Source organism: Chiloscyllium plagiosum, chromosome 45 (genome assembly GCF_004010195.1).
Source record: "Chiloscyllium plagiosum isolate BGI_BamShark_2017 chromosome 45, ASM401019v2, whole genome shotgun sequence".
Lineage (NCBI taxonomy): Eukaryota > Metazoa > Chordata > Chondrichthyes > Orectolobiformes > Hemiscylliidae > Chiloscyllium > Chiloscyllium plagiosum.
Genome location: NC_057754.1, coordinates 4608131 through 4628822, shown reverse-complemented (window position 1 = coordinate 4628822; position 20692 = coordinate 4608131). Strand labels below are relative to the sequence as shown.

Sequence of the window (20692 nt, the reverse complement as noted above, 5' to 3'; positions counted from 1 at the left end):
TCCAGCACCTGCTCCTCTGTAGTATGGATATTTTTCAAGATGTCACAATCTATTTCCCCACATTCTATATCTTCCATGTCCTTCTCCACAGTAAATATTGATGCAAAATGCTCGTTTAGTACCTCCCCTGTCTCCTGCAGTGCCACACATAGGCTGCCTTGCTGATCTTTGAGGGGCCCTAATCTCTCCCTAGTTAGCCTTTTGTCCTTAATGTGTTTATAAAATACCTTTTGGATTCTCCTTAGCCCTATTTGCCAAAGCTATCTCATGTCCCCTTTTTAACCTCCTGATTTCCCTCTTAAGTGTACTCATACTGCATTTATACTCATTTAAGATTTCACTCGATCTCTGCTGTATATACCTGATATATGCTTCCTTCTTTTTCTTGACCGAACCTTAATTTCTGTAGTCATCCAACATTCCCTACACTTACCAGCCTTGCCTTTCACCCTAACAGGAGCATACTGTATCTGGACTCATTATCTCATTTTTGATGGCTTCCCGTTTTCCAGCCATCCCTTTACCTGCAAACATCTGCCCAATCAACTTTTGAAAGTTTTTGCCTAATACCATCAAAATTTTCCTTCCCCTAATTTAGAACATTAATTTTTAGATCTGGTTTATTCTCTTCCATCACTATTTTAAAGCTAATATAATTATGGTCGCTGGTCCCAAAGTGCTCCCTCACTGACAACTCAGTGATGGAGAAAGATCGCAAATGCAGTGGGTCCTTAAATTTCAACCTGTAGGTGGTGCTACAAGCTGTTCATGTGAATCACACTGTTACTGTAATGTGCACAGTGCAGGCCTTTTAATAATTGCTGCTGAGCTTAAACCTCTGCAACCGTAATTACAGGACTGTAATTGAGCCTGACAATGCTTCATGTTACATTGATTGTAGAAGACTTTATAAAATTCTCTCCTAGTATGTGGGTGCTGTGAGCTGGCCAGCATTTATTGCCCATCCTGAGTTGCTCTTGAAAAGGTGCTTTCTTGAAACTGCAGCAGTCCACGTACTAAACTGTGCTATAATTGTAGTAAGCAAATATATCACCTTTGTCATTCAAGGTGCAGTAAAACATCCTTCACAAAGCAGATCCAAACAGAGCCCACAGAGTCTGGATTAGTGGTGCTGGAAGAGCACAGCAGTTCAGGCAGCATCCAAGGAACAGTAAAATCGACGTTTCGGGTAAAAGCCCTTCAGGAATAAAAGCAGAGAGCCTGAAGCGTGGAGAGATAAGCTAGAGGAGGGTGGGGGTGGGGAGAAAGTAGCATAGAGTACAATAGGTGAGTGGGGGAGGGGATGACCCTCCCCCACTCACCTATTGTACTCTATGCTACTTTCTCCCCACCCCCACCCTCCTCTAGCTTATCTCTCCACGCTTCAGGCTCTCTGCTTTTATTCCTGAAGGGCTTTTACCCGAAACGTCGATTTTACTGTTCCTTGGATGCTGCCTGAACTGCTGTGCTCTTCCAGCACCACTAATCCAGACTCTGTGGGCTCTGTTTGGATCTGCTTTGTGAAGGATGTTTTACTGCACCTTGAATGACAAAGGTGATATATTTGCTTACTACAATTATAGCACAGTTTAGTACGTGGACTGCTGCAGTTTCAAGAAAGCACCTTTTCAAGAGCAACTCAGGATGGGCAATAAATGCTGGCCAGCTCACAGCACCCACATACTAGGAGAGAATTTTATAAAGTCTTCTACAATCAATGTAACATGAAGCATTGTCAGGCTCAATTACAGTCCTGTAATTACGGTTGCAGAGGTTTAAGCTCAGCAGCAATTATTAAAAGGCCTGCACTGTGCACATTACAGTAACAGTGTGATTCACATGAACAGCTTGTAGCACCACCTACAGGTTGAAATTTAAGGACCCACTGCATTTGCGATCTTTCTCCATCACTGAGTTGTCAGTGAGGGAGCACTTTGGGACCAGCGACCATAATTATATTAGCTTTAAAATAGTGATGGAAGAGAATAAACCAGATCTAAAAATTAATGTTCTAAATTAGGGGAAGGAAAATTTTGATGGTATTAGGCAAAAACTTTCAAAAGTTGATTGGGCAGATGTTTGCAGGTAAAGGGATGGCTGGAAAACGGGAAGCCATCAAAAATGAGATAATGAGTCCAGATACAGTATGCTCCTGTTAGGGTGAAAGGCAAGGCTGGTAAGTGTAGGGAATGTTGGATGACTACAGAAATTAAGGTTCGGTCAAGAAAAAGAAGGAAGCATATATCAGGTATATACAGCAGAGATCGAGTGAAATCTTAAATGAGTATAAATGCAGTATGAGTACACTTAAGAGGGAAATCAGGAGGTTAAAAAGGGGACATGAGATAGCTTTGGCAAATAGGGCTAAGGAGAATCCAAAAGGTATTTTATAAACACATTAAAGACAAAAGGCTAACTAGGGAGAGATTAGGGCCCCTCAAAGATCAGCAAGGCAGCCTATGTGTGGCACTGCAGGAGACAGGGGAGGTACTAAACGAGCATTTTGCATCAATATTTACTGTGGAGAAGGACATGGAAGATATAGAATGTGGGGAAATAGATTGTGACATCTTGAAAAATATCCATACTACAGAGGAGCAGGTGCTGGAGGTCTTAAAATGCATAAAGGTGGATATATCCCTGGGATCTAGTCAGGTGTACCCTAGAGCTCTGTGGGAAGCCAGGGAAGTGATTGCTGGTCCCCTTGTTGAAATATTTGTATCATCAATAGCCAGAGGAGAGGTGCCAGAAGACTGGAGGTTGACTAACATTTTGAAATAAAAAAAAACGTTGTGCCACTATTTAAGAAAAGGTGGTAAGGAAAAGCCAGGGAACTACAGACCAGTGAGCCTGACATCGGTGCTCGGTAGGTTGTTGCAGGGAGTCCTGAGGGACAGGATTTACATGTATTTGGAAAGGCAAGGAATGACTAAGGATAGTCAACATGGCTTTGTGCATGGGAAGTTATATCTCACAAAATTAATTGAGTTTTTTGAAGAAGTAATGAAGGGGATTGATGAGGGCAGAGCGGTGGACGTGATCTATATGGACTTAGCAATCGAGAAGATTCCTCATGGTATGCTGGGTAGCAAGGTTAGATCTCATGGATTACAGGGAGAACTAGCCATTTGGATACAGAACTGGTTCGAAGTTAGAAGACAGAGGGTGGTGGTGGAGGGTAGCTTTTCAGACTGGAGGCCTGTGACCAGTGGTGTGCCACAAGGATTGGTGCTGGGTCTACTGCTTTTCATCACTTATATAAATGATTTGGATGTGAACATAGGAGGCACAGTTATTAAGTTTGCAGATGACACCAAAATTAGAGATGTAGTGGACAGCAAAGAAGGTTACCTCAGAATACAGTGGGATCTTGATCAGCTGGACCAATGGACCGGGGAGTAGCAGATGGAGTTTAATTTGGATAAATGCGAGGTGCTACATTTTGAAAAGACAAAATCAGGGCAGGACTTATACACGTAATGGTAAGGTCCTGGGAAGTATTGCTGAACAAAGAGACCTTGGAGTGCAGATTCATAGTTCCTTGAAAGTGGACTCGCCAAGTAGGTAGGATAGTGAAGGCGGCATTTGGTATGATTTCTTTTATTGGTCAGTGCAATGAGTATAGGAGTTGGGAGGTCATATTGCAGCTATCTAGGACATTGGTGAGGCCACCATTGGAATACTGCTTTCAATTCTAGTCGCCCTGCTATAGGAAGGATGTTGTTAAACTTAAAAGGGTTCAGAAAAGATTTTACAAGAATGTTGCCAAGGTTAGAGGATTTGAGCTATAGGGAGGGGTTGAATAGGCCATGGCTATTTTCTCTGGAATATCACAGGCTGAGGGATGACCTTATAGAAGTGTACAAAATCATGAGGGGCAGGGATAGGGTGAATAGACAAGGTCTTTTCCCAGGGTAGGAGTCCAAAACTAGACAGTATAGGTTTACGGTGAGAGGGGAAAATTTAAAAGGGACCTAAGGGGCAACATTTTCACAGAGGGTGGTGCATGTATGGAATGAGCTGCCAGAGGAAGTGGTGGAGCCTGGTACAATTACAATATTTAAAAGGCATCTGGATGGATATATGAATAGGAAGGGTTTAGACGTATATTGGCCAAGTTCTGTCAAATGGGACTAGATTAATTTAGGATATCTGGTCAGTACAGATGAGTTGGAACGAAGGGTCTGCTTCTGTGCTATACATTTCTATGGCTCTGTGACAAATGGACAAGGGGAGAAAATGACAATTGGACAGATTGCAGACTCAGCAACATACACGGAATACCCTCCTGTTTATGGGACACTGCAACTAACTGAAATAAAATTGAATCGACAGATATTCTCCACAGTCAAGTTTGAAACTGTGGTTTGCAAGGACGTTCCATCTATAATTGATCCACAAGTTTACAGCTTTCTCATGATAATATCCAAATTGTTTCCTAAATACTTATAAAGGTTTTACCACCACGATCCTATTGGAAGAGATTTACACTTTTCAATCCTATCATTTTTGATTCAAACAGTCTTTCCTGAACAGATCACTTTCAAAAACATTTAAAATGTAACCAACTTCATTTTCTTCCACGTCAGTATTTATGATTGGTTCTGATTATTTAGTCCATTTCTGCATTATAATGGAGAAATTTGCATTCAAGGGGACATTCCTATCTAGTCTGCTCCCATTTTATAAATTCTCTTTTTGTTGAATTATCATAGAACCATAGTATCCCTACACTGTAGAAAGAAGATACTTAGCCCATGACAAAGGTGTCATCCACATAGCGGACCCAGAGTTGGAGTTGGATGGTTGGCAGAGCTGGCAACATTAACCCGGCCAAGGAAACACTGACTACACTATTAGCAGACCCAAAGAGACATATACAAAACACCACCAACTTCATCAACAAGAAGAATGTCATCAAGCTCGTGGACCTATGCCTTACAACCCACTTCACCTTCAACAACAAAACTTACAGACAAACGAATGGAACACCCATGGGATCTCCGATATCAGGGTTCTTAGCAGAGGCAGTACTGCAGAGACTTGAGCAAACAGCTCTGCCAACTCTGGGTCCGCTATGTGGATGACACTTTTGTCATCACTAACCAAAACAAGTTAGAGGAAACCTTCAAGACCATCAATAATACCCTTACTGGCATAAAATTCACTAAACAGGAGGAAAACAACAACAAACTGCCACTCCTAGATGTCACAGTAGAGCGAACAGCCAATGGGGAACTTCAAACCAGCGTCTACAGAAAAACAACACATACAGACCAAATATTGAACTACAGAAGTAACCATCCCAACACCCATAAATGAAGCTGCATCAGAACATTATTTCAACGAGTCACCACACACTGCAGCACAGAGGAACTATGCAGAGCAGAGGAAAATCACCTATACCATGTATTCAAAAAGAATGGGTATCCAATGAACACAGTCCGCCGATTTCTCAGCAACAAACCCAAACAAGCAGACAAAACACGGCCAGAAACCCGAGCCACTCTCCCCTTTATCAAAGACATCTCAGAAATAACTACCAGATCACTCAGACCCCTTGGCATCATGGTGGCCCACAAACCCACCAACACACTAAAACAGCAGCTAATGAACTTGAAAGACCCTATACAGACAATGAGCAAAACTAATGTCATTTACAAAATACCATGCAAGGGCTGTAACAAACACTTGACTGGACAAACAGGCAGAAGACTAGCCACCAGCATACATGAACACCAACTAGCCACAAAAAGACATGACCCTCTCTCACTAGTATCCTCACATATGGATGAGGAAGGACACCACTTTGACTGGGACAATACATTCATCCTAGGACAAGCCAAACAAAGTCACGCACAAGAATTCTTAGAATCATGGCATTCCAACCAGAACTCTATCAACAAACACAAGTTAGACCCCATCTACCACCCTCTGAGAAAAGGAACAGGAAGTGACTTCACCACAGGAAATAACATCACCACAGGAAATGACATCACCAACCCAAAGAAACCCAAGCATATAAATAGAAAGCAGGAATTTTCAGCATTGCTTCACACGAGGTCCACTGAAGATGTTATCTAGTAAGATAAAGAAACGTCTGGAAATGAACCTTTCAGCTCAGCAAGCAAACCTACATCCAAAACCTCAACCTGAGCTACAAGTCTTCTCAAAACTCGCTAACATCTTTGGATTGTGTACAAAATCCTGAGCACCTGATGGAAACCTATGCAGATGCAGGGAAAATATGCAAACTCCACACTGTCACTCAAAGCTGGAATTGAACCAGAGTTCTTGATAGTTAGGCAGCAGTGATACCACTGAGTCACTTATCAGATGAAAGCACACACCCTCTTCAAAGTGTTATCTATTGGGTAGAAGAAAAGCATTCTGGGAGGAACCCTTTAAGAATTTTATTTGAATGCAGGTTCATTTTTGATTAATTCTTGGAACTGATATGATTGGCAAGGCCAGAATTTATCATCCCATTCCTAAATTGACTGCAAAAATGACGATGGGCTGCTTTCTTGAACCCTGTATGCAGTGAAGGTACAGAATTGTAGAATTTGACCCAGTGGCAATTGAGGAATCATGACATATGTTAAAGTCAATAGGTACACTTTGAGCTGGCGGTGTTCCTACCATCCCTATCCCTATCTGTATCCAAGGTCACAGGCTTGAAAGGTGTTGCCAAAGAAGCCACTGCAAATTGTGCAACATCAATAGCAACTACTCTGTGCAAGTTTGTTGAGCTGGCAGCAAATAGAACTGGTCACTGAAGAAGCGAAGCTAATATAATAAACAGAATATTAATTAAACAAATATGCTTTAGTTATGTAAATTCAAATAATGCACATTAACTCAGCTCCTTCACAATTACAAAAGTGATTATTATTTTCCAGGGCAGCTCCCAGATCACGCCATCCACAGTCACTATTTTAAGTGAAATTATCATTAGAAAATCACAATACCATTTCATATATCTGTTCTCCAGAAGGAATCAACTTTGACTAGAATAGCTTATTAGGATAGTTTGCAAAGGACTACTGTCACCGAAGTGATTATCTTGACATGCACCTAGAATACTTGACCATAGGAAGAGTGGTGTCACAGCTGAGTCTGATCCTACTTTCACCTAACGAGTGAGGCTTAGTTCACAACTTGCAGTGAAATTATTAATTATCTTTGAATGTGTATACAATAAAGTGACTTTTTTTGTTTACAGGTCTAACTCAATTCTAAATTATTTCGAACTGACATTAAAAGGTCAAGTGCAAGCATTATCTTTAACATAGAAGTAAATCCATAAACATCTCGTAAAGTCAAAAAATGTGTACCAAACCAAAGCAGATATCGGGAGGCATGACTAAAGCTTCTGAAAGACATAGGTTTTTTAAAGAAAGAGCATTTTGGGAAAGATCCTAGGAGGCAGTCAGGACAGTTATGATAAGAACATTTAGCTGAAGCCCTGTAGGCCTTTCAAAGTCCTCCAGCCAGAAAGGTCTATCCAGGTCACCCTCTGCAAGATTACCTATGGGTACAGGAAATATGGCATCCCGGACATCTTTGATCTACAAAATGAAATAGCACATCTCTCACCACCTTCTTGACTATCTTAGTGAAGTTCCTACATGCTTCAGACACAAACTTCAAATACTCAATTCCTCACCTGACCAGAAACAGGTCTGGTTCCAAAACTGAAAAGCAACAAACCTGTTAGTTGGTATCACAGGTCATACTGGCCAAGTAAATCAACTCCAATGCCACTGTACATAGTAACTACATTAAATTTCTCCTTTCACGCCACACTCCCATATCTCCAATTCAAAGTAATTGACTCTACCTATCCCTAATCTGTGGATACTTTACCACTCCATCTTAAATCTCAATGTTATGCAGGTATTTTGTCCGCAAGGTCATTTGGATATCTGAGGGATCATTTATAATGATTCTTGACAACTTGATTTTTCTAAAAGCCATCAATCAATGGTGCAACATTCTGTACAGTAAGCATAATTTTTAAAAATATATTACCGCACAGTATAATTAAATAATCTGAAATTCAATGTAGTTTAACACCTAAATTGTCAAATTTTACTTATCAAAGTTAAAAGTTATCAGTCACTGTCAGTGAAACACATGAGATTCATAAAGCAGTGGTCTTATAAATTAATCAGCATTTCCTTGGCATTTGCCAGTTTGATGGCAGATGGCTACTGCAACTTGAGTCAGTTTTGCTACGCTATTTTCAGCAGACACACCCCCTTGGTAAAGTCAGAGAATTAAAAAGGAGATTAAATAAAATCAAGGAGAATTTGCAGGAAAGGAGTCCTGCCCTGCAATATACCAACCCTGTACTTCCCCGAAGATCTCATAATCCACCGATTTCAATGCTGTTGCGTAGGAACTCATCTCTAAAGCTGGTAAAATGGAAAGTGCTGCAATCTGACAGCTGAGCCGGCGCTTCTGGCTGTGGTAAGTACAGGAGCCCGATAGGAACAAAATCCTTCTGTCAGCAAAAGAGAGAGAGGAGGGAGTGAAATGAACATGCAAGAAAACAACAAAGATTGACTCAATTTTTATTAATTTAATATATTGTGAGAGTTTGTGCTTGCATTGTGGCAGATGTATTTCTGTCCAGAAACTAGTATTGTTTATTATTCACTAGAGTTTTAATTTATTCTGTATTGAATGCTTTACAGACTCATATATCGTTGTTTTGTTTAATCATTTAAAAGTGTTAACAATTGGGATGAAATATTGATCCATTCATGATGTTTCACAGAATCATATACTACTGAAGAGGCCCTTCAGCCCATTGAGTCTAGATAGACCAAAAAAACTCTAAGCCTATACATGTCCCACCTTCTAGCTCACAGCCTTGAATATTATGTCACCTTAATCAGAAAATAAATATACAAATAAACTAAGTGCCGTTATTTTTAAATTGTAGCATTTTTAATCTTTACACACCAATGTTCTACCAAAGGTAGTGTTTTCTCAAATCTGCCATGCTGGCTGTCAATTCTGGTGATATGGTGGCTCAATGGTTAACACTGTTGCCTCGCAGCCCAAGGGATTGGGTTCAATTCCAGCCTCGGGTGAGTGAGAGGAGTTTGCACATTCTCCCCATCTCTGCGTGGGTTTACTCTGGGTGCTCTGGTTTCCTCCCACAATCCAAAGATGTGCAGGTTAGGTGAACTGGCCATGCTACATTGCCCATAGTGTTCAGGGATGTGTAGGTTTGGTGCATTAGTCAGAGGTAAATATAGGATTGTGGGGGGAATGGGCTAGTGTGGACTTGCTGGACCAAGGGCCCGTTTCCACACTGTCAGGTCTCTATGATCCTGATATTCCCTGTTTAAAAGTAGGTGGTTCTCAATCACTTTCTCTTTTTGGCACCTATCTTCTATCTCTCACAACCATTTTGCATTTTATTTGCTAATAAAACTATTCAAGGATTGAGTTATTTCTCACGAGTTGTGAATAGTTGAAAGATTACACTATTAATTTCCATTTGCAAAGGTCCTCGATGCAGAACAAAAATAAAGCATAAAATCGAAATAGCATTCAAGTCAAGTAATGTTAATGATTCCAGGCAGATAATCCAAACTAGGAAGATGGTTGTGGTTGTTAGTCATCTCAGCTCCAGGACATCTCTGCAGGAATTCCTCAGGATAATGTCCTAGGCCCAATGATCTTCAGCTGTTTCATCAATGACCTCCTCTCCATCAAAAAGTCAGAAGTGGGGATGGTGCCAAAGGCTGCACATTGTTTTGCACCATTCACAATTCCTCAGATGCTGAAGCAGTCCATGACCAAATGCAGCATGACTTGGATGATATCCAGGCTTGGGCTGAAAAGTGGCAAGAGATACTGATGCCACACAAATGTCAGATAATGACCATCTCCGGTAAGAGACAATCTAACCACCACCCCTTGATATTCAAAGGCAATATTGTCACTGAATCCCCTACTATCAACATCTGATCTAAACTAGACTCAAAAACACAGTGGCTAAAAGAGCTGTTTCAGAGGCTTGGAATACTACAGCGAATAACTCACCTCCTGATTCAAAGTCTGTCCACCATTTGCAAGGCACAATTCAAGACTGTGAGGGAATTTTTCCCACTTGCCTGGCTGAGGGAACTCCTACAAGTCAAGAAGCTAGACACAATCCAGAACAGAGCAACCTGCTTTGATTTGATTTATTATTGTCACATTTACCGAGATACAGTGAAAAGTACTGTTTTGTGTGCTATCCAGGCAAATCGTACCTTACATAAATACATCAGGGTAAAAGAACAGAATACAGAAAATAGAGTATAGAGAAGGTGCAGAGAAAGATCAACTCTAATATGAGAGGTCCATTCAAAAGTCTGATAACAGCAGGGAATAAGCTGTTCTTGAATCTGTTGGCACATATTTTCAAACTTTTATAACTTGTGCCAGATGGAAAAGTGTATAACGGAGTTGGGAAGGGTCTTTGATTATGTTGGTTGCTTTCCTGAGTCAGTGGGAAATATAGATGGAGTCAATATTTCGAAGGCTGGTTTGCATGTTGGACTGGGCTGCATTCACAACTCCAATTTCTTGCTTGTTTGGCACCACATCCATAAACATTGTCTTATCCCATGATTGATGCTCAGTAGCAGCAGTGTACAAGATGCACTGCTGAAATTCACCAAAGATTTTTACGCAGCAAACCCATGATTACTACCATCTTGAAGGACAAGGGCACATATGGGAACACCACTATCTGCGATATCCTTTGGTTCCTGCACTGTCACTGGGTAAATATTCTGTAATTCTCTTCTTCACTGTATTGTAGGTCTACCGAACGTGCACATACTACAGCAATTCAAAAAGACAGCTCGCCACCACCTTCTCAAGGGCAACGAGGGATGGGGAAATAATGTGGACTAGCCAGAAAGAACCATGTCCCATGTGTGACTTAATTTTTAAAAAATCAAAGCTTGTGGCTTTATTAATTGTTGTAAATGACTGCATGAACCCTTAAATAGAATACCACTCGGTCACATTTTTCACACAGACAGCATTCTGCAGTAAATATTCAGCACAGAAATTAATTAATTACTTAATAAAGTTCATAGAGGAATACTTCTCAAAGTTATCATTCATGCATAGACTATACTTTTAAAATTTACATATTTCGCTGCAATTGTTCAGATCAATTACTGGGTGCAATTTTCCAGAGTTTCTTTCTGGGTGTGGTGGTAGGTGCCAAAATATTCAAACACCCCCTGCTCCACCACAAAAGGAAACTCTAAGTAGTCTCCTGGTGGGTTTTTTAGTGAATCATTTCATGGGACAATAATGTTCTGTTTTGCCCAAAGCTACAGACAATCAGAGACTGCCAGTAACTGTAAACAGCAGTATCGCCACAGAGAATGAGGCTGCTCACAGACAGCAATGCCAATATCACGGAGCAGCAGGCAAATTAAATTACTTTTTGGGGAGGGATCATGAGAAATGGGAATAGAAATTTAGAGTAACAGAGGCAGACTGGATTTCAATAACAATGTCCTGCCTCTGAAATTAGGTTGAGGCAGATTGAGAGCCCAGGCAGGCTTCTCCATGTTACCAGGCAAAAAAGCTGCCACTTTTCTCCCCTACAAATCAGAGTCAAATGTGTAGTGGTAGCTATTAATTTAACACTTAACAGCTTCAGTTGGCAGAAGGATAGCAAGGTGAAGCTTGGGCTTTACTGCCCAGAACATAATTCTTTTATTGACAGGTATCTACCCAACATCAACCCACTTGATCATCTTCCTCTCCTGCCCCTTTCCCAACTGTTCCCTGGGAGAAAATTCTAACTATTTTGTGTTACAAACAGTTTCTTTTTCTCTCTAAATATATGAGCAGATGGATACTTTTTATGCCTATCAATCGGTTAGAAATTTAGTCAACCAGCCTGCTTCTAGTCTTCCATCAGATTTCAACCTAGACTACCATCAAGAGCTCAAGATTTTTGTCAAGTGCACAATCATGTCCTACAGTTTCAAAGCTACATTAACACCTAAAAAGTTTTATTCCAAGATTTTGCAGTCAAATTTAGTATTTAATCCCTTCCTATTTTGTTCTCATCACAAACAGTACTTTGGGAAATATCCATACTATATTGGTCTGTTGCTACAAACTGTTGTGATTTTGCTCAAGATATGAAAAAAAAGGGGTAGCTGGTTAGTTCAATTGGCTCGATGTAAAGGTTCAGAATAATTCTAACATAGTGTGAGTTTGATTTTCTGTTCCACCCAAGGTTGACTTGAAGCATGCGTCCAAATCCTGCCCCCAGAGTGTGAGGAACAATGGCAAACCATCACTGGCAAAAACCTCAGGATGAAGCATCAGCAAACAACAAGCCAAGGACCTACCTTCAGATAGAGGACTCATGGAACCGAGGAAACATGGCAGACTGATGAAAATCCCAGGATAACCTCGGAGGAGAACACCGTGGGGGCGGCACGGTGGCACAGTGGTTAGCACTGCTGCCTCGCAGCGCCAGAGACCCGGGTTCAATTCCCGACTCAGGCGACTGACTGTGTGGAGTTTGCATGTTCTCCCTGTGTCTGCGTGGGTTTCCTCCGGGTGCTCCGGTTTCCTCCCACAGTCCAAAAGATGTGCAGGTTAGGTGAATTGGCCATACTAAATTGCCCGTAGTGTTAGGTAAGGGGTAAATGTAGGGGTATGGGTGGGTTTCGCTTCGGCGGGTCGGTGTGGACTTGTTGGGCCGAAGGGCCTGTTTCCACACTGTAATCTAATCTAATCTAATCTAATTAATGAAACTGTTGAAGACTTAACTACTCTATGTGAAAATGTTCCCTTTGGCAAAAGTGAGGAGTTTGACGAGACATTTCAGACTAAATTTCAAGTACAGCCTCAGGGACGCATTGGTTCTGCCTGCAAACATATAGCGTGCATATTCCTCCATTCCCAAACATCATATGGAATGGTGCCTGGTCCTTACACAAGTAGTACACACCCTTAAGCACATAGCATCAAGTTCTACATGCATTTTTAGGTATCAAATACACCACAGCAGTTCAAAGTGAGTGGTTCACCATCATTTTTCTCAAGAGCAGTTAGGGATGGATCACAAATGCTGTCCTTGCCAGCAATGCTCACATCCCATGAAAGAATTTTAAAAAAAAGGTTACAATGCATAAATATGGAATAATGCAAAGCTGAGGCAAAGCAGACCGAGAACATTAATAAATGAACAGCTCGTGCAGCACCAGAAGCTGAGATAGAATATTATTTCTTATCATAAAGGGCCTCAAATAAAAGACAAATCACACAAATGACTATTTGGATTTATCACATAAATAAACATCTATCTACGAGCAGCTTTATCAATCATAACTGACCTACCCATAAAAGCATCAGGGCGATGGCTTGGAAGCAAAACACATTTCTAATTCGTACGTACTCGTAGTTTCCATGGAAACACTCCTTAGAAACAGGAGATTGCTACAGAGTGCTGCATGATATTGAAAAAAAAGCTTGTTTAACAATGAGTCTGCATGTGTGTCAGTGTATTGAGTGGATTAATTTTCATTTTTCCTCTGTTCTGTATTTGGTTTTGCATTTTTTTGGCAGTATAGTTAGGTGTCTAGTAAGCATTTGATGCAACATATGTGTTTGTCAAGTTTGTGAATTTCTGATCTCCTCAGTCAATGTCAAAACCTGCAGTGCCTAATCCAAATGCCAAATTGCTTCCTCGTCTCACGGAGATTTAGCACACTATCCATTACGGCTAAGATGTGACCCTGTGATCAAAGACAAGCTGACTGGTATGTATTAAATGCCTAACTCATTTCTGAATAAATGATCATGGTGCTAAGAAGCTGTTATTTTATTGCAGTATCTATTAAATTGTAGGCATCTAATGAAGTACTTATAAGAGTATGGCGCTTATCATTAATTTTTAGATACCCATGCTAAAAATATAGCACTTTAAAACAAAACACTTTTGTTGGAAATGCCTTTCTCAAACATTTTTTTCCTTCAATCTTGTTATACCAAAAATATTACAGGCTTACAATGCAATACAACATGGAACTAATTATGAATGCTATTATGCGTAATGTTTGAAACTAAATACATGATGCTGGAGTATTTGAGTTCATTATATGTACATTCTACCTTTCTTATTCGAAACCGCATAAATATATATCAATCTGCAACACAACAAACATGAACACCGGAAGGGAATGTACAAGGACAGCATTTGAACAGCATAGGATAAAAAATTCTATGTGCAGAGACATAAGCTTTCCTCTCCACTATTTCTAGCAAAAATTAATAAATGTGCCCTTCGAGAGCAGAATACGTTAACACTTATAATATCTGCCCAAGAAAAGGTCTGAAGCCCTAATCTAATTCTTTTGAGCAGAATGGTTCCCTTTGATGAAGACTATACTACAAGGCTGATCATCCAACTTTCTTCTCCAAATACTACTGCATATTCAAAATGGAACAGCTAGCCAGAACAGGCATGCTAAATTATAATAAGATAAATCTTCACAGTACATTCAGGTTTAGTGTGGGCATGGTTGCAGGCTGCTTCCAGCTGCAGCATCGTTGATGGCTAAAGGAATTTGCTGTTTTAAAATTAGGTTACAAAGTAGATTCAAGTCAAAATGAATTATCAAAAATTATGCCCAAAAGTTTATTATTCATTTTGAGGAGTGTACTCACTATCTTTTGCAGAAATTAATAAAGATTTTATGATATGATTGAGTGACAGCTCATAATGGGGGGGAAGGAAGAGAAGCAGAATATCAAGAACTTAGAAACTTCCACATGCTAAATTCTTCATCACTGTCAGAATTTGGTCCTCTCTCTTCGGGAGAAAATTAGTTTGCAAGTCTACTACCTGCTCTAAATCTCTCTCATGTGCAATGGACCTTCTCATCCTCAAAAACAAGGACAAAGGATCTTTTATCAGCAAAACATGGGCGGCACGGTGGCACAGTGGTTAGCACTGCTGCCTCGCAGCGCCAGAGACCCGGGTTCAATTCCCGACTCAGGCGACTGACTGTGTGGAGTTTGCACGTTCTCCCCGTGTCTGCGTGGGTTTCCTCTGGGTGCTCCGGTTTCCTCCCACAGTCCAAAGATGTGCAGGTTAGGTGAATTGGCCATACTAAATTGCCCGTAGTGTTAGGTAAGGGGTAAATGTAGGGGTATAGGTGGGTTTCGCTTCGGCGGGTCGGTGTGGACTTGTTGGGCCGAAGGGCCTGTTTCCACACTGTAATCTAATCTAATCTAATCTAAACATATAGATCTCAATGTGCAAATAATAACCAATGCATTGAAATATACAAATAACACGCATCTACTTCCCATGCATGACCTTTCTCCAAGTTGACAGCAAGCAAGGGTTTGCATGAAGGAACACACACAGGTGACAGCTTAAAGAAGCCACAGTCCAGCATGGATAATAAGTAGTTTAATAGACTACATTCTAGAAAGATGTGGTCAACTGTTTTTATCTTGACTGACCTGGCACAGTTAAGTAAGCTTTATCAAGAATTGTCAGTCACTGCATTGGCCATCCATTTTTAGTGTCCCCTGAGTAGTTTTCCTTGGTAAACTTGGATCTCTTTACCTTCTGCACTGCCTTTTCCATGGATCAGTAAAGGAGCTATTTGTCCCCAGCTGATGTAATTGGCATTTAATGGAGAAGAACATCCTTCGACGCTCAAAAATCAATGCTGGCAATGATGCTTAGCCTTTTAACCTGTTAGAGTGCTTTAAATTCTGTAATGCTATGTTAGTTTCCCCCATGCCCCATCATGGATAAGCTCTCAATTATTTCCATTCCGCACACCTGGAACTCACCTTAAATATTGAAAAGGATGTTGTTCCCAGAAATTGCAATGTCGCCTGAACTTGTGAATCAGATTTACATTCCAATGTTCTCAATTAGTAACTGGAGTAATTCCAGGATTTGGCCTGACAAGATAATACAAGGGCAACTGGAAAAGTATGGTTAAAGTTTCAGGAATTTTCCTGCATTCCCCTTGGCAAATTATTAGCACATTGTGTTAAGTCTGATTGTTCCACTGATTGAAAAATTGATATTAAGGACTGTCAATCACCCAGCTATTGTAGTAATGTGATTGTTAAATGCTTTTAAAAAAATTTTTTAAATATATGTTTATACTCACAGGAAGTGATACAATCTCACATTATTCATTTTTCTTGCACATTGTTTAGCACATGTAGGCTCAAGTTACAAGTCTCCACTAAAACTGTGTTCAACTCAATGCAGACCCCTCAACTTTGTATGAACCTAGAAAGAGACAATACAACACTCTTCCCAATACTCAGAAATGCCTCCCTTAGTTCCCTTTCTTGACTGTTCTAATAGAACTGTTTTTCTCCTTTCGATCTATTACTTCCTCCTCAATTCCCTTCTCTTGTCTTATTTGTTCATTGATGATTTGCACTTCAGCACTGTTCCAGGCTCTCACAGCAGTTGCTATCCTGAGACTTGATGCTGCACTCTCTTGATCTGGCATATCCAAACCAATAAAACAGCAAGCAGCCAAGATCAGTAGGAAAATTGAGTTGGGAAGCAGAAGCTATTTTTGTTTTGAAAACAAAAAATGTTGGAAATCACAGCAGGTGAGGCAGCATCCATAGAGAGACAGCAAGCTAACGCTTTGAGTGCAGGTGACTTCATCAGACTCTTCATTCGTCATCTAGACTCAAAACATTAGCTTGCTCTCTCCATGGATGCAGCCTGACCCACTGTGATTTCCAGCATGTTTTGTTTTCAGTACAGATTCTAGCAAGTGCAGTAATTGGCTCCATTAGTTTTGTTTTAATTGGATGCTGAGAGGATGTAGTTTCTTACCAAGGTGGCATGAAATCAATTCTGTAATAAAAATAAGCAAGTTTCCAGTGGCCTGGACAAATCCCACTTAAGATGTACTTAATGGAATCCAAAACCAATTCCAATATGCCTCATCATTAAAAAAAAGTTTCGCAAATTCCTGGTGCAAATGAAACTCCAACATCATTTGAAATAAGGAACTGAGTTGAAGTTCAAGAACAGCTCAGTTATCAGAATATGATCGCATATACCTGTTTTAACACTCACAGTTTATACCTCCTTTGTTGAAATGTTAAATACATTTTCGACCCTTTTTAGGGTATGATTTCACAGTTGCCAGGAATCTCTGTTGTCTAACCTACCCCTATCATTTACGTGAATCTTCAGTGATAGTAGAGAAACTATCCAGCTGTAAATACATTAGAATTCTTTTGACTTGGGCACATTTCCAGCAAAGGTTGCAGTAATTGAGAATGGGAAAATCTTTAGCAACTTTGTCTCCATTCAGCCAAAGGCACTGAGATAAGATGTAGTGTTCCAAATTCTGCTTTAAGATTAATTTATTCAGCATTTGAAAATTATAAATATTGAGCCTGGTTGTGTGTGATTCACTGGATAAACATGTTATGGTCTTACAAGAAGAGTAGGTTTTTATGGCACAAGCACCAAGTAAAGGGCTTGTGTTGTATGGACAACCTGAGATGCGAAATGGTTTGAGTATATTTTTATGCATTCTTGTGAGGCCAACATTGCTTTTGTGTAAATAACCATGTAGTATCTATGGTGTGGTGATAATGACATCAGAGTCCAATTTGGTTAAATTTGTCCAGCTAAATTAAATCAGAATGAGATATAATCCATAGAATGCTACACATATTAAGGGCTATAATAGTGAAAGAATTATTCGTTCATATACAAAACCTAATTTATATTAAGAACTATTCCAAAAGTTTTTGTGCAAGAGTACAAGTTTAATAAGGCCACTGGGAATATTCTTCAGCTAGTTGCTTTATTTAATTAGCCTAATGAATCCTAAAGGGCATATACAGCACCAAATTAATCTATTGTAGCATATGTTACTTCCCTGTTCTATGCCTAATTTCTCAGTAAAACTTTCTGTCCTTGCTTTCAAGTTATCAAATTAGACATCACATTTCTCTAATGTTATTCGCAACCACAATGGTCTCAAAGTATATTACAGTTCATACTATGAAAGTATAGCTTTGGTTCACCAAGAATTAGAAAGGACTTAATAAAATTTCTTGCAAGCAAATCATTCTTTATGGTGAAGGTCTCAAAAACCTGGGGATTAAAGTTAAAAATTAAAAAATCAGGACGAAAGGCCAAGTCAGCAGAACAACTGAATTTAATACCTAATTAGAGGTGCGTCTGGACAATAAAAGGATTTAGAAATATTGACCATTTGAAAAGTAACTTGTAATCACAGGCCTTAAAACAGGCTGCATCACTATTAAAGAAAAAAGTTTAATCTGCTCAGAATTCTTCTTTGCTATTTTAATAAATGCATAATTTTAAAATATGCCAACACGTCTACAGGTATCATATTTGGTATCTGGCAATCACAATTGAAGATACATTTTCTATCCATGGTTCCAATTAGAAATCAGCAAATTTCTCTCCACACCTCTCCAGAAAAAAACAGCAATATAAGTCAAATGTATGTTTGAGAACAGAATGCAAGAGAACATTTTCAAGCTGTGAAGTACACTACCAGTGTTTTGGATGAATTAAATAGGTTAGATTAGAAAATATTCTGGCAAAATGGGCCAAAAGCTTTGTAGTCAAGACCATTCCAGCATATAAAAGCTAAGGAGTCGGCTTTTGTAATACAATCAAGACAGGCTAAGCATCAACCTTCAAATCCTTCCAACATACGCCGGTGAAAGCAGATATTCCTGACTAGCCGTGATGGAAATAAATTGCAGCCTCTACCATTACTATCATAGCTCCAGACTACAACATGCATATAAAGGTGTATGCTGCTACAGCAACTTGGGTTCTTCAGACATCCAGTTGGCTGGTTGCCTCAATGGCTCAGATTGGTGCCAAAGGCACAGTGTCCAAAACCTGCTCCACCTAGGATAGATTTTGAACCTGTTTCCTTGTCCTACTCATAGTAAAGATCATAGTGCTGTGAATCAAACCTGTTTTCAGACAGAAAACTCGAGAAAATATAGGTTAGACAGGTGCTCGAAAGAAAGGCAGATAAAGGGGCATGGAGGTTTGTGTAAACACAAGGCATTAGGTCTGCCATGCATGTGGAAACAAACATCAATGTTTTTGTCAATTGACCTGCTCCCATTTTGTATGTTCAGTATGGAACTGATATCAAGATTATAAAAAGAACCTAGGATAGGATTTTAAACAGTGCACCAACATGCTGAATTTTCACTCTCACTCATATCTCTATGTGCAGATGCTCATTGGATCTCAAAAGAGAATACAATGAACAGTCCATCATCTGATGAATGTTCGCATGCAGGCAAGGATTGAGCAAAATACTTAAAAGAGAAAATTCTTGAGATATACAGTGGGTGAATGTGCAACTTAAAATAAAGTTAACATGTCATGTGTACATCTACTGATAGAATTCTGAACACTGAAAGTATTAACCCTATCCTATTTTAAAGTGACAACAGCAGCTCTGCAACAATTTCTATCTTTATTTCACATCTGTAGCATCTTCAGGTTTAAAATAAAATTTACAGTAGAGACCTACGAGCAACTTGGGATGAGAGTGCAGGCGGTCATGCCAGGAACAACCTAAAAATTAGGTGTTAACAGGACTACCAAACAGGACTACTTGTGTGCAAAAACAATGTCAGTAGCAAGTGATAGACAGAGCTAAACGATCTCACAACCAACTGATCAGACCTAACTGCTGTAGTCCTGCCACATCCAGTCATAAATGACAGTGGACAATTAAACAATTCACTGGAAGAAGAGGCTCTACAAATATCTCCATCCCCAACAATGAAAGGGCCCAGCGCATCAGAGCAAAAGAGAAGGCTGAAGTATTTGCAGCAATCTTCAGCCAGAAGTGCCGATTGGATGATCCACCTTCTTTAGTGGACCCAGCATCACAGATACTAATCTTCAGCCAATTTGATTCACTCATGATATCAAAAAATGATTGGAGGCACTGGATACTGCAAAGACTATTGGCTCTGACAACATTCCGGCAATAGTACTGAAAATTTGTGCTCCAGAATCTGCCGATCCGCGCCTCCACCTCAGAGCTTACTTTCACAATCAGGACTCCCGCCCACCTTCCAAGGACCCCTTCGCCCACCTCCAAAACACTCCATCCACCTGGACATTCCGTGCTGGCCTATTACCTGCCCTCGATTTCCTAGCCAATCTGTTCCAATACAGTTACAACACTAGCATCTAACCAAAAATCTGGAAAATTGCCACAGTACGTCCTGTACTCAAAAAGCAGGACAAATCCAATCCCACCCAATTACTGCCCCATGAGTCTACTCTTGACCCATCAGTAAAATGATGGAAGCTGCCATCAATGGTGCTATCAATCAGCACCTACTTAGCAATGACCTGCTCACCAATATCCAAAGGGAGAAAGTGAGGACTGCAGATGCTGGAGATCAGAGCTGAAAATGTGTTGCTGGAAAAGCGCAGCAGGTCAGGCAGCATCCAAGGAGCAGGAGAATCGACGTTTCGGGCATGAACCCTTCTTCAGGAATGAGGAAAGTGTGTCCAGCAGGCTAAGATAAAAGGTATGGAGGAGGGACTTGGGGGAGGGGCGTTGGAAATGCGATAGGTGGAAGGAGGTCAAGGTGAGGGTGA

The 20692-nt window shown here is 40.2% G+C and overlaps 2 protein-coding genes across 6 annotated transcripts in view; one reads left to right on the top strand and one right to left on the bottom strand.

Moving 5' to 3' along the window:
- The window catches only part of LOC122543853 (acylphosphatase-2-like), a 65267-nt gene that overhangs the window by 35709 nt on the left and 8866 nt on the right, over window positions 1-20692 (bottom strand). For 3 of the 5 annotated variants that reach the window (XM_043682683.1, XM_043682685.1, XM_043682688.1), the window contains exon 2: window positions 8352-8509. In XM_043682683.1, coding sequence (XP_043538618.1) covers window positions 8352-8509 — 158 coding nt within the window. Of the gene's footprint in view, window positions 1-8351; window positions 8510-13392; window positions 13477-20692 lie in introns of those variants that run through there. The other 2 variants (XM_043682687.1, XM_043682684.1) reach the window with 2 other exon arrangements.
- The window catches only part of LOC122543852 (probable G-protein coupled receptor 75), a 10822-nt gene continuing 3676 nt past the window's right edge, over window positions 13547-20692 (top strand). The window contains exon 1 of the mRNA XM_043682682.1: window positions 13547-13814. The gene's annotated coding sequence lies outside the window, so the exon portion shown is untranslated. The remainder of the gene's footprint in view (window positions 13815-20692) is intronic.